We start from the raw sequence: 15,259 nt of genomic DNA on the forward strand, positions 1-15,259 counted from the left end.
CTTGAAACTCCCACCAACATAGGGACTTTTACATTATTGGAAAACAGATATTTTAATTCAATTTTTAAAAAGTTAAGTCTTTAATAAGCTGTCTGATGTCATCCCTAAACAGTCCTGAGCCATGCCGAGAAAAATATCCGGAATTGGGTTTTGTTATTAAGATGCCTGTGTGAGTAAAATGATGTTTTGTGTGACGGAGAACAGAGTGCTATACTTTTAGCTTGCTTCTAAATTGACTTTTATGTTCAGTACTCGGGGGGATCGAACTGTTCTGTACTTGGCTGAGGCTAGTGAAATCCTCGTGTGCTGATACAGATCTGCAAATCAAGCAACAAGGGACTGTTTCAGATTAAAAAAGAAAAAAGAAATGAATAAGGATAAAAGAGCTATGAGACCTGTTTGAAAATTGCCTAATGACAAATTCAAGTTGCTAAATAAGAAATGCTTTTTGTATCTTAAAAAAAAAAAAGAAAAAAATCCTCAGAAGGATGAAAATCACGGTCTTTGAAAAGGTGAGGTGCATAATAATATATTCAGGAGCGTTACAGGGAAAATGAGAAGTGATTTATGCAGAATTTTCTCCTTTCCTTTGTCTCGATATCAAGGGGAAACTATGTGACTCATCTATAATACATCTCTGCAGACGTCTTTCAGATCTCTAAACTTATAGGTGGAGGCATGTACATTTGGTTTTCTGCAGGGGAAAAAAGTGTGTGTCCCAATTCCATGTATCCATTGTCACTTCTTCGGCTTTTAAGGATCATGCAGGACTTAATCACTTCTTTTTTTTTAATGTCTATGTACAGAATAAGGTAACTTGTCAGATTAAAGGAAAAAAGTATTTAAAATTCTGTTGTTCTACATTAGTTACAAGCAGGTGAACTCAGTGTGGATCTATTTATAGGACAACTAATGGATGTGCCTAGCTTGACCTACTTTAGACTACTCGATGGAAAAAACATGCACGCTGTAGTTGTACCACTGCCGTGTAATTTATTTTTACTTCAAGAACAAAATAATGTCTTTGCTGTTGTGACCTTCTAACTATACATGTATATTTAGAAGCATATATATCTGTATAGTTCCTGGATGCCATAGTAACACTCCATGTTAGAAGTATATTGCGGGTATTTTTCCCTTCCATAAACATCAAGTTCTCGACGTAAGACCGATGTTAGTTTTTTTTCTTTGGTGGTGCTGAAATCCCAGGTCTGTATAACGTGGAATTGTGGAGTAGGAAGAACTCAGTTTCTTAAAGAACCCTAGATGTAATTTTTTAAAATCACCCCTGTTGTGAAATAATTCAAGTAAAGCATCTTCTGCCGATGCAGGGGCAATTTTCTGTATGTGTGTGGGTATCACATGAGATGAACAGGGAGGGTGGTGGCATATATAGATGCATATATATGCATCAGTTAACACGATGAAAGGGAAAATAAACGGTATATGAAGTCATCAACCAGAAGTGTGTTTGTTACATGGAGAGTGTCACACTCTTGTTGGCTCATCATGGGGGCACGTCTCTGTAATTGAGGTAATTCCTGCATTATTCAAGGTAAATGATAAAGGAGCCTGCACAAGACCAGGCCTGGCCTTTGGGCTCAACTTTGCAGGGGAATTTGACTATACATTGCCCTGTAATTGTAGCCTTGTTTCAAATAAAGCTGATAACTATTTCCATTAAAAATATTTCCCATGGCTCTGGCATCAAAGTATGGCTTTGAATCTGTATTTAATATGAACAGTAATGCTTGTTTTACACTGACAGATCCTGGAGGTCTATATGTCGGTCTGTGAATCATATGACAAGAGTATAAAATTTCAGAGATTTGAACATGGAAACAGTCTGTAGATAAGCCTTATTTAAAACAAACAAAGGGCATAGACTTTTGCCTGTGAAACAGATATGTTTTGGATCCTGAGGAAAAACAGAAAGCGGAATAAAAACTGTAACTAGGCAGTTACGCAAAATGAACCCATTTAATTTTTAAGGCAACAGTCAATTTGAGGTAATTTAATATCTTTGTACATGGGTGTATAAGTATTTCTCTTTGTAACGCAATGGACACATCTAGAATTTGTTATTGATCAGATCTTCAGAAAGCTCTTTAGATGCTTTGGTTCATACTGAAAATGTGGAATCTATGTTCTTCAGATACTTAGCACATGAGAGGTTAGTACTTTCTTGTTGCATCTGATCTTTTAGTTGACTTTCTATCATCGCGTTGCTTTTTAAAAACTCTTTTTAGTGAACTCCCCGACAGGTGACACTGTCCAGTCATGCCAAACCTTTTCTGTCTATTCCTGTTGGCTGTGGTTGGTTTTCTTTATAGGTCATTCTGTAATTGAACTGTCTCACAAAGCCATTATGTCATGAAATGTCTTGAGTTTTGTAAATCTTCAGAAACATTACATCTAATAAAATGTTTAAAAAATATGGACTGCAAGTGTTACCAGGTGTAAGAAAAGGAAGAGGTGACACTCGTCTGGTATCCTTGAGCAAGAAGAGGGGTTTTGTGGCTCAGCATCCTAAGCTCCTGCTGAGACAATTAAGATCCATTTCAATGTTGCTGCTTTTCAAAGTGTCATATCCAAGTGTCTTATCTTTACAAACATGGAGTGTTATTCCCAACATACTAATAGAGAAATGCACTTTTAAGTTATTTTTGCCTCTATTGTATAGCAAGTCAGTGTAGGAATTAACAAAGGACGCAATCACAGTATCACAGTATGCTAGGGATTGGAAGGGACCTCAAAAGATCATCTAGTCCAATCCCCCTGTCGGAGCAGGAACACCTAGATGAGGTTGCACAGGAAGGCGTCCAGGCGAGTTTTGAATGTCTCCAGAGAAGGAGACTCCACAACCTCCCTGGGCAGCCTGTTCCAGTGCTCTGTCACCCTCACTGAGAAGAAGTTTCTTCTCAAATTTAAGTGGAACCTCTTGTGTTCCAGCTTGAATCCATTACCCCTTGTCCTATCGTTGGTTGCTACTGAGAAGAGCCTGGCTCCATCCTCATGACATTCCCCCTTTATATATTTATAAACGCTAATAAGATCACCCCTCAGTCTCCTCTTCTCCAAACTAAAGAGACCCAGCTCCCTCAGTCTTTCCTCATAAGGGATATCCTCCACTCGCTTAATCATCTTAGTTGCCCTAATGAGACATTTTGAAGTCATGCAATGTTGACTTCATCTTAAGTCCATCTTAAGTTTGGTATGAGAAATAGATCATCTTGGTCTCACCGGGTTCAATTTGGCAACAATTTATTCATTTGTCAACGAACAGAAATTTAGGACACTGAATTACCATTGTTATAGTATTTTCTAATGTGCTGTAAGTATTATGGTGTTGCATATTATTTGTGGACTTGGAGCTGTTGCAAAATGGCTCAGCATGAAATAGTTGTTATGCTACAATAACACTTGAGTCTTCCTTAAAATGTTCCTTAAATATGATGTGGTGGGAACAGCTACATATTTTTGTTATCCATTTGATATTTGCCATCTGTAGGGGAACCTTGATGTATGAATTTGTTACGGCAGCTATCACTTTACAGCACACCTCCTCCCTCTGCCTCCCACCTTGGGCTGTCAGTAGTCCCGGAGGAGTCACTGGAATGGTCTGGAATGGGATGCCTTCAGCCTGAGGAAAACAAACGTTGTAGTTTTCACCCAAACAGTGAATATGGTTTAGGAGATATTACAAATACGCATTGTGAAATGCTTGAGAATCGGCATTGCTTTAGACATTACTCTGGTTTTCTTTCTCTGTCAGATCCCATTTTGTGTCCTTTCCTTGTGTGGGTTTGCCGAGTTGCTTAAGTGTTTGCAATTTTTTTTTTCCCCCTCACTATTCTTTCTCTGCTGGTAGGCATAGACCATTCGCTACATTAATTAACAAGCATGTTCGATCAACAACAAAAAACCCCTTTGAGTTTTAATGCATTTCCTGCTGTTTGTTGGCAAGCGACCACTGTAAGGTCATGTCTGAGATTTTCTTTACTGTAAGGAAGCAGAACCAGCAAAATGTCTCAAGTTAAATTCGCTAGCAAGAAAGCCTTTTATCTAACCTCCGAAAACTCTTAAAAGGCTCTTGTACTTTTCAGTGCCGTCTGCAGTGCTTACTGTAAAAAAGAATTAACTGCAGCATCATCTAGTAAAAAGCTTTTTTAGTGGCAGCTCCGTTAAATGGCCGAGCGGTGTTTGTGTTGTGCTCCTGCTGTTGGCGTGGCTAGCTGTGCCATAGAGGTGCCTGCCACCAAATTGTGACAGAATGTGTGTGTGTGATTTCAGTGACGTTATCACAGGTTGTTGGGCTCCTAAAGACTACGGACTTCAGCAAACCTCTAAACTAATACATGCTACAAAATAATTGAGGTACTTCAGGGCTTGATCAGTTTTTATTAGTATTACAAGACTTTTCATATATGTTTTCAGGGAGTCATTAGGCATTAAAAAATGGTAGTTATTCAAAACTGAATGAAGTGTCATATACATTTGTCGAAGGAAGGTTGTATCAAATTGTATTCATTGGCTATCTGGTGTTCTGCTTTTTGGACAATAGGAAATCAAATACATCTCTCTTTAAATCTGTAAAAACATTTCTTTTCAAGGCGCTGCACAACAGAAATAGTGCCATCGTGAAGCCAACCAGTTTTAAGGCTCAGCTTGATCAGTTTATTAAATGGGAAATAAGAGATGATTGCCTGTGATAGCAGGGGATGAATTTGATATTCATCAGAGACCTGGGAAATCCCTTCCATTCTGTGCTCCTCTGTGTCTATGTGATATCTATTCACTGATTTGACTGAGCAAGGCAAATTTCATTTTAGAGTAGTGAGGCATATAGAAACTACATGGATATTGCTATTTCTAATTGTGGGATGGCCATCCTGCACAAGGATGAGAATAACAGACGGATGACTGATATGTAAGAAAAATATTGACTCTCATATATATATATACTTTATAAAGGATTAAATAGCTTTTTGTGGTTTTGGTTTTTGGTTTTTTTTTTTTTTTTTTTTTTTTGTCTAAGTGGATGATGGTTTTATGTAAGGTTTCACTCTCTCCTCTCTCTCTCCCTCAATTACTGATAATAGCAGTGCTCCCAGTATAGGGCTGATGTGGATTACACAAAGCTCTTACCTAATTATTTGTGCATATATATGTTTGTGTTCAAGAGAGAGGAACCCCATTTTTTTTTTTTTAATTCAATAACTTTTGTTTTTTCCCCATGTGATCTTTCTAACTGCTCTTCAGATTTGATTGAAAATTGCCATTCTCTGGAGATTTGGCCAGTTAATCAAGAAGTGAGAACATTAGCACAAAAACCTGATGCTGGTATATTTGTGCTAGTTAAGACACAGGAAATGGGTCCCTTGGGAGCAGTTTCCTATCAAGGCTGATCATACAGAGAGAGAACCTACTTTATGTTGCAAGGACCAAACCAACATTTATAAAACGCGGCTGCCAGGAGACTAATAGCAAATACGGTCTTTTCTTCCGTAATCATTACAGAGAAGTGCAAGAGAATAAAAAGGGAAAGATGAAGGGAAGGGCATATTTTAATAACATAAGCATTTTTTTTTTCTTGAGTCCTGGCTAGGGGAGAAAATACTGGTGTACAGTCTTACAGGAGCTTTTCTTTATTGATAGTACATCCTTCTGTACATCAAAATCCAAAGTACCTCTTGGAAGTTATATACGGTTCTTTCTGTTTGGTATTTATAGTATTTTCACTCACTCACTACACTAAAATCTGAAGAAATAAATGCTAGAAAACAAACAAGTGTGAATTCTTCTTCCAAAACACAGAGGCTGTTCATTGAAAGGCTTTTATTTGCAGAGGGGTGTATGTCTGATATATTTATCGTACGTTGCTCGCACCAGTAGCTCTGCCTCTTTGCCGCGATGGTTGCAATGCTTGCCGTTTCAAGACCCTGCTTTCTGTTGCTAGTGCTAGTAAAAATGCTAAAAGTGTTGTATACTGAGAACATCTACCCCATGTGAAAATGCTCTGCTGCAGTTACTCTGCAGACTAGTAAAAATACAGCAGATTTAATTACATTTTAAAAGACGGTTCCCCTGTATAGCTCTTGTGTACCCATGTGAGCGCGCCTTTCTGCTGAGGCTGGATCTCGTGTCCAGTTAACAACTTCACAAATCGGAAAAAAATTTCATTTGTGTACAACGAGAACAGATTTACTACAATTTACAGCTACGTTTCCCAGGCTTTCTCTTTTCACGGAATGCGTTAAATCTCGGCGTGGTTGAGCGAGCTCTCCCAGGGAAGGGCACCGCGGTGGAGTGAGCCGGCTGCGATGCCAGCTCCTGCCGGCTGCGCCATGGGGCCGGGCGCGGATGCCGAGCACCGATGCCGAGCGCCGATACCTTGGCTGTCCCGGCTTTCCATAATCCCCTGCCTGGCACTCAGACAAGGTGGAGGATTAAGCTCTCTCAATTGAGTGTAAGTTAACAGCTAAGTCAGGGCAGGAAGGCGCAGGTTTGGGAGGAGGAGCCTGTAGTTGGTGTTGGAGATGCCAGCAGAGACACAAGAGGAATGGACATGATACTGCAGGTTGCAGAAGTGAACGAGGAGGTTGGTGGTGAAACCTTAGCGCAGCTCCATGCACACACGTATTGCAATAACTTTTACTTACAGCTTACCTTTCTTTAACGTTAATTTGGATTTACTCAGTGCACAGGATACTTGCTGGTTACACAAGTGACCAGTCGGGTTTTTTCTCTTGTATTGGTCACTGTTGCCAACCTTGCCGTGGAGCGGTCGAGTCATTTGAAAGCAGAGTTTCTCCCTTTCATACAACCATTATCACTAAAATACCCAATCACTTTCTGGACAATAATGAAATAGTTATTATACTTCTCTGAACTGAAAAAAACCCAAACACTTTTACTCCCAGTTTTTTCAATTATTGGTAGAATGGAGATGTTGCTTTCGAATATGAGAGATGGGATTAAGTGTTCAGAGAAGACAGATTTACACAGAACTCTTATGTGCCTTCAGAGCCCATTTCCCATTGTGTCAGGCTGAAGTAGATTGTTATCAGCACTTACTTGGACCAGGCACCTAGAAATGAGGGCTGCACAAATGAAACGTGTAGGAATTTAAGTGACTGCACTAACTTTATTCCGACTCCCTGGCTGCTCCTGAGTTTTCTGCAGGTAATTGTCTAAAGAAGATGAGGGAATGTGAAGTTCTTATGTTTTTGGGGAGTTCATTACGAGTGTATCGAACAGCAGAGATGAGTGGGAAGGTGCTTCTTTGAAGATGAAGTAGTGACTGGTAGTAATTGTGGATTTATCAGAGGCAGGAGCTGATATTTTGGTAATGACAGATAAAACGCCCAGTAAGATAGGGAAGGCATAGCTGGTTTTGAGCTTTGGAAATAAACAAGGCAGCCTTCACTCAAAAATAATCTCAGAAAATATAAAGGGTCTGCTTGGGTTCCTATATATTGAATAAGGTTCTGTTGGCAAGCGTAAGGCTAACATTTCTCAACTATTTTGTAATCCTACGAGGTAATAGGGAAATTTTCTTCAAAAATGTAAAACAAATTGGCAACTTTTCATATGTGTTTCATTAATGCTGTGCAGGTGAACTGTGAAATGGACCTTTCTGTATGCAGAACTGCTTGCATTAATAGTCCATTTTGTACAGTTAAAAGTTTTTGAGTCGTTAATTTTATTACAGAACTTGGAACAATAATGAAAAAAAAAGTTGGTGGTTTTGGTTTTTTTTTTTTTTTTAGAATGATGGCTTAACTTGCTTTGTCACCTACATAAACTTTTTTTTTTTTTATAATAATAGCAAGAATCTGCTACTGGGTACCTGTGCACAAACTTGACCCTTATAAGACACAGGGATTTTGTACAGATCTGTTTAAAAGTAAAAATAACTCTTGGAAAATCCTAATTCTCTTAAACTAAGAAAAATTTTAAGAGCTTTGCTTTCTTTTTGATGCCATTGTATTTTTCATCTGCATGTAAGTAGCATACCTACATGACAGGTGGCATGTGTGCTGTATGGACAATTACATCCATGGCTGGGTGGGACGGCGAGGCTCAGGTGAGAAGCCCTGGCAAAAGGGAACTGGAGGAATTTTACGCTGGATGCTTTAGAGTATGTGGAAGTACATGGGAAGAGGTGCTCTAAGTTTTCCTCTGTGCTGTAAAAATGAAATGATCTCTTAATGACTTCATTTCAATTTTTGTAAAAAAAAATATCGTCCTGTCTGTAGTGGCTGATACATTAAAAGGTGTATCTTTCGATATAGCAGGAATCGGTGTTTATTTATAGAGAGAAAAGAAGCCTTACGAGTTTGGGAGTTGGCTCGAATCAGTTGTTTCTGAGAAATGCCTGCAATAATATCCATCTGGCTTCTCAGAAACTTTCTTGGTCTTCTAAATGTCCTTTTCCTTGGTTTACTTCATGATAGCACATCCAGGTGGAATTTGCCTTTCAGAAGAAAGCTACTTTCCAAATAAAGAAATAATTGCTTGAAGCAGAGATTTTCACAGCTAGTTACTTTTCTTAGTAAATCAGAATTTTAAGTTAAATCCCTCTGCAGGTGTCCAATTTTTCTCTCCCTTCACTTCAATGTAAATCAAAATCTGTGTTATTTTGAGAAGAAAAGAGAGCCTGATTACTGTAATATTAAAGATTTTTAAAAGGATACATCATACATCTGTTGATTATGGCAGTGGTGCTTTCGTTAGGGTTGTGATTCCTCCTCTAAGCACCTATTTACAGGCACATGCATGTTTTTGATACAGATCTGTCTGCTGGCTGGGAAAAGCCAGACAGAGGCGTGTGGGAGCTGCTGTTTCTTAATTGCTTGGATAACTGACAGTGAGTCTGGTTCCAAAACTTGCTGTGTTTATAATTCTCGATACAAAAGGCACAAAAAGTAGATGTGATGGTGCCAGATAGCATCTGTTTTACGTAGCTTTCGGTTTGCAGTTTCTGATGTGTTGTACGCTAATATTAAAAGATAGAGAATAGGCAGGAGGCAGGTAAGTTGGCTGTCGCCTTTGTCCTGGCTGTGCTCAGGGTCAGGCAGGGGGATGCTCCTTCCCTTGGCAGAATAAACCTCTGGAACGCCAGGTGGGACAGAAGGAAAGAAAATGGGATGCGTGACAAGTGGAGAGGCTTAAGTGTTAGCTGACATTAGGAGGCTCTGCGAATGAGAGCAAAGATACTGTCAGGGCTGGGAAGCGGTGGAAAGAAGGCTTTCCACAAGGATTTAGCTCCAGTCTGACATGGTGGGCTGTATCGCAGGAGGGCACTGACCGTGGGTCTGGAGCAAGACTGAAGGGCTGTTGCAAAAGACCAAGTTGGGCAAGGGGAGTTTTGTTTACAGACTTACTTTAAAGTAGTCAAGGGTAAGACTTGTGGGGCTGGAAGATGGTAAAGTGTAGGACCCGAGTGGTACTAGATTAACGGTGCTTACCTTGTACATGCATAGGTGACTGTAAAATGACACAGCGTAAAGCCAGATATTTATTTGGTAGCAGAAGCATAGCTGCTAATAGGTAGCATGTTATTTCGGTCTCTTCTTACAAGTACATGTACTTATCGTATGTTTCCTTGAAAAGACCACACATGGAAAATTGCCAGAAACATTGTATTAACGAAATCACATTAATTTGCGATGACCTTTTATCGTAGCTGAGATTCAAAATTGCATTTCATCAGCAACTCTGATTTTAGACTTGCAGGTAGGAGCTTCAGTGCAATATGAATACTTACGTAGTTTCTACAATCACCAGTGTCCCTAACTTCAAAACAAGAAATCCATACAACAGTGATCTGCAAGATGCTGTATGAAACGAGGTGGAACGCTTCTTTTTAATGTGAAACAACTCCATATTTTCTGATTCTCCTATATAAACCGTTTTGCCTGTAACTTTAGAATTATCGTGGAGACTTGAATAGTTATTTATTTTTGAACTTTATGCAGTGGTACATATCGAATGTCAGCTGAAATCAGTAAATACAGACATGTAAACGCTAGCTTATGTCATATTTATGAATTATATGGATTGTCCTTTATACTGGGTTTATAAGCAACTTTTACTATGTGGAAAATATTTTCTTTTGAGTTCTTGTTTACATTCATAATGCAGTTCGAGGCAGGTTCAAGATGCTGGTTAACCTTTGAAATGTATTACTTGGCTAGCGCTTAACAGAGATAGATGACGAAGAAGTGCATATTAAAGCCTCTCAAAACACAGGATCATCAATCTTCAAGTAGCTGGGCTTCGCGCAGCGCGCTGCTGTCCAGGATGCACAAGGCATGTCTGCAGCCCATGGAAGCTTGGTGCATCCAGCCTCCTGCTTTTGCAGATTCTCAGTGGAAATGTCAATTGGACCTTACCGACTGCCTCTGCCTGCCGTTAATATCTCTTCAGTAATTCAATATATTGTCTGAGTCCGTGTGCTGAACTCCTAACCTATCACTTATTATTTTACTGACTTGGTGGCTCTGACTCTAGAATCGAAGTCTGTGTTTGAAACCTACTGTTCGCGCTTCATAATGCTTCTGTTTGGTCACATGCGTAATTGAAGGTATAAGCTTCTAATAAGTAACGTAGATGTTTGGATGGTTTTAGATCTTCTTACTGGTAGTCCTTGAATTACCTTGATCTAAATTCGAAAGTACAGCGTTCACAACTTTGACACTAAAATTATATATTCGGTGAATAATGTATGTACTTTTTGGAAAGTCAAATTAAAAAGAAAATCAATTGGTGAGCATTAGAGCCTCACGTAACTCTTTGATGTCGGCCTTTCCTGGCACGCTATTAATAAAGGCCTGTGATGAAATGTTTAAAGAGGTCTTGGTACTCTATGGAATTATGCAAGCTGCATTTTCTTGTACTGTTTTTAACGCTTTGCAAATGAGTCTGAGCTGCCTTGTGTATTCATTTGAGACCCCGGTAACCTGCCCAGAGAGAACTGGGAGGAGTTTGCCCAAACGCTGCTGACTGTCAGCTGATTTTGTGCTTTTACTTGGGTTCCTTTTAAAAAAATGCTGGCTGTGATAGCTTCTGTGGCGTTGCTTTTACAACTGTAGTAAAATTAAGGTATAAAGCTGACTCAATTATAAATGTCATTACAAAAACCCATAAGGCAACAAAAAACAATTTATAACAGTTTCAGACAGCAGCAGAAAAGATTTCTGTAGTCGTGAAAGCACACATTTCCCGTGCACATGTGGTAACCCCAATAATCTGAAAATGGTAAAGTGACCTTATTAAAATCAGTTAATCTATTAAACCTAGTTTTAAATTAGTTTTTTTTTTCCTTTTTTTAATATCTAGGATGAAGATCGAACAGAGGAGGACAAGGGCAGAGTTGAGCCTGTTGGACACGCAGACACTGGTTTGGAGAATGCTACCAATTTTTCCCTGGAGTAAGTTACTGGCAGAACACATTGTTTCAATGATGAGTCTTGAGACTGAACGTAGACTAGCAAAAAACTCAGAATAATTTGAGTGATACTGCTCTTAAGAAAGTGGGGCAGTCTTTTTTAGGTCATGTGTCATTTTGGTTTTAAGCAATTTGCTAAGTGGACCTTTTTAAAGCAGATTTTAAACAGTTTAAAAAGCCTGTGTTAAAGATGAGCGTTGGAAACATGACATTTATAAGTGCTGATGCTACAGTAGATTTCCTGCCTCAAAGAAGATGCTTAATTGATGGAACTCTGAAAACTTGACAGAAGGAATAGGGTCAATGCTAGCGCAAATAAATCAACAGGCAAGAATTTCAAAGGGGAAAATCTTAATTCCTGTTACCAGGTCACAGTCTACTGGGAAGATGTGTGTGGGGATCACATAAGTGTGGTCAAAAACCTCATACTTTGTGAATGGATTAAAACTGATGTTGTTTAGGACTGGGAAGGTCCTCCTAATTTAAAAAAAAGCAAACCAGTAAAGGGTATTTTATTTCATCATGAGATACAGCAAGCTTGACCTTATAGATTTCATTGCAGAGAGCTGATCCATACCTCTCTATAGAATTAATGAGAAAACATCCCTTCTACCCTTAAATTAAACCTTTTAAATTTATTAAACTTAAATTTTAAATAAAAATAAATCTTCAGCTCCTATTATTTCTGAATTAAATTATGTATTCGGTGCAGAGGGTTTAAATGTTAGATAAAGATCATGGTGACATCTATTAGGCAATACATGCTGAATTTTCCTCCGTTCGATTTACAAAATCTGTTACATTGTAAATTCCAAATGCTGTTTTCTAAACAGAGTTTGCAGAACTTCTGTCAAATTTAATGCTTCTTGGTGTTGCTTTTAAGTAACTTTTTGCCTTTTCATCATATGTTGCTAAATTCTTTTCTGTTTTGATCCCATACTTTTTTGTATATTTGTTTGAAGTAGTTGGCCCAAACTTCTGAGAAAATCAGGAAGCAAAATTGAAACAGTCTCTCTTAGGATAGGATCATTTCCTTTTATTTTCCCTTTTCCAGAGATTAACATTTGAATTTGGGATGGAATTGTTTTAAGAAAAAATATAAGAAAAATGATTGCCTAGACCTTAAGCGTGCATTTTGGAAAACAAAGAAGGTCACTGACTCAAGCAGTAGAACCAGTTAAACAGTGTAGGCTGCATATGAAAACTGACTTTTTATTTTAATTTAAGCTGTGCTTCCACTTATGACAGTTCCTGGTGAATCATGCTGATTTTCACTTGTTGTCTTCCTCAGCCCTCGGGTTTTTGTTCAGCTAATAGGAAAATTAGGAATAAGTTGATCATAGGGGGCAATAGGGTTACCAATAGCAAAAGATGTCTTTTAGAGGACCTTTTGGATGTGAAAGACTTTGTTTGTTTCCCTTGAGCTTCTTTGCACAAGAGTTAATGAAAACTTAGCTGTAACGTACAGTGGGAATGAAATGAAGTTAGCCTATGCAGAAATTGGAAGAGGGAACGTTACCAAATGCTGTAACGCTGTCAGTCTTAAAATGTTTGTTGAAGTCTGAAGAATAACATGTTTTTAGCTGATGTCTCTCGGCTGTCCCATGCTTACAGTACTTTCTTGAGATGAACAGTGGCAACAGGGTGGTGTTTAAAAAGTGAGTTAAAAAAAAAAAACAGACAGGAATTGAGGCATACAACAAATGTAAAGACTACCTTCAAAATATATTTAAAAAAAATAATGTGGAAGAAATATAAACCAGAGTGTAATGTAGGATTTTTGTTGACTTCCTAACAGTATGTGGTCTGGTTATTCTCAGACTCCAGATTAAGTGCTGCAAGCTTTTGTGATGGGCCACCATATGATCAAGAGCTTATTGAAGGAAGTAGAAAATATTTTACTGCTATCAGAGGGCATTGGTCTTGCTCTTTGCTCCATTTCTAGATTAAATTTGATTTGTACACTTACAAGAAACAAGCTTCTCAAAGATCTGTGTATATATATGAAAGGCCAGGAAGAAGTATGTAATGCTAGAGAGATGCATAAGCCACAAATTTAGATCGTGGCTTTCGTTCAGATCTGTCACTTCCAAATTTACCGAGAGGTTTGGCCTTCATATATTGTTTTCTTATTTGAGTATTTATAACTCTTTATGGTCTATGGGCTATATTCCACCTTTCCAGATGTGGGCATGTTTCAAACATATTAGTAGATCTGGTCCACATCTATTTCTAGAATTTTTGCATGTCTCTTTCTGAACCTGTACTTTCCTCTTCACTTTTTCCTCTCTACAGCAAAAAGTTCAATTGAAAACTCGATGCATAGTTGCTTCAGGCGGACGTCTGGCTGGTTCTGAATGTTATAGTTAAATCTTACTTTGGAAACTTTGCCTAGTAAGGAGATAAAGATCCCGCAAGCTTCCAGCAAAAGAAATGGAATTACAATAGAACAAATCAATGCGTTTTAAAACTCGAAGAATTTAATCAACTTAAACTTTAATAATTCTCATGTGATTAAGGAGTAGTTATGTAAAAGCTCATGTTAAGGCTTAGAGTGGGCTCTCTCTAAGATAAAAAAAATAAAGCATGCTAGTGCTATGATCAGCATTTAGGCTTCTGAGGAAAAATTGTATGTGGTATTTAAGGTATTTCTGCTCAGTGGTCCAAACAGTTAACTTTAAGTTTAAATTTAGAATAAGGAAGAAATAAAACAATGTGCATGGGATGATGATACCTATCTTTATTTAGCAAACTAAGTTTACGAAAAAATCTTTTCTTTTTGTCTGTTTTATTAATTGAACTATTTTTGATGATTCATCTCCTTTCATGCCATCAGATTAATCTTCAGGTACGTAGCATTCAACAATGCTTTCATCACCACGACTTGATTTCTGGAATGGTTCTGTTTTTCTGTGTATGTTTGTGTGGGGTTTTTTGGTTCCTTCACAGTACATGTTCATATTCCCTCATTCGTCATTGTCTCACAGTGATATGGTAAAGCTCGTAGAAGTCTCCAACGACGGTGGGCCTTTGGGGATCCATGTAGTGCCTTTCAGTGCCCGAGGCGGAAGGTAACGTATCGTGTAGGATTTTAATTGAACCGTAACTTGCTGTGTTTTATCTTAGTTGTGTTAATTTTTGTATCGTTTGCCTTTGCCTTCTGTAGACTGTTGTATGTTTTTCAAAAGGCAGTCTCACTGATTGAGAAAGGATGACGTGCAAGTCTGCTCACTCTCGGCTTGGAATGGACTCTGTAATGGCGCGGCTCTGCTTAAAAGGAGTTAGAACTGTGGCATTTTAACGGAGGTTCTGCTGTGATCTCAGGGGAAATTGAATTGTGAGGGCATTTCCTTTTGGATTATAAGCTGCTCCTTTAATTCAGGTGGATATGTATGCAACATTTCTCTGCTGACTGTGTAGTGCCACAAGTTCCCAAATAACAGCAGGAGCCTAAGCCAGAGACATCCTCTGCCTGCGATTGATAAGAGTGGAAGAGAAAACAATGATCACGCTTTCGATATTTAATGTTGTCCCATCTGTTGGGGTTAAAATGAGTATCAAAACCAGTTGAAACATTCTGGGTTTGGGTGAACCTGTTTTGTTATACGACAAGCTGGAACTCCTGGAGTTGGGTTGTGTACAAAAAAAAAGTGTAAAGAAAGTCCTGTACACTAACAAATACGATGTGGGGAATTAAATTAGTAAACAGAACGCATCATCTCTAATGCTTACTTTGCTAAAGTAGAGTTTTAGCATTTAGGGTCATTAACATTGTCTCAGAAAAATAGCTTAACTTTTGTAGTA

General features: G+C 38.4%; 1 protein-coding gene across 3 annotated transcripts in view; it reads left to right on the forward strand.

Annotated features, from left to right (window-relative positions):
• The window catches only part of PARD3 (par-3 family cell polarity regulator), a 461,313-nt gene that overhangs the window by 225,454 nt on the left and 220,600 nt on the right, over nucleotides 1-15,259 (forward strand). For all 3 annotated transcript variants that reach the window (XM_082480102.1, XM_082480103.1, XM_082480104.1), the window contains 2 exons: nucleotides 11,347-11,438; nucleotides 14,443-14,526. In XM_082480102.1, the coding sequence (XP_082336228.1) occupies nucleotides 11,347-11,438; nucleotides 14,443-14,526 (176 nt within the window). The remainder of the gene's footprint in view (nucleotides 1-11,346; nucleotides 11,439-14,442; nucleotides 14,527-15,259) is intronic.

This window comes from Vanellus vanellus (genome assembly GCF_965231255.1).
Source record: "Vanellus vanellus genome assembly, chromosome: 2".
Classification (NCBI taxonomy): Eukaryota; Metazoa; Chordata; class Aves; order Charadriiformes; family Charadriidae; genus Vanellus; species Vanellus vanellus.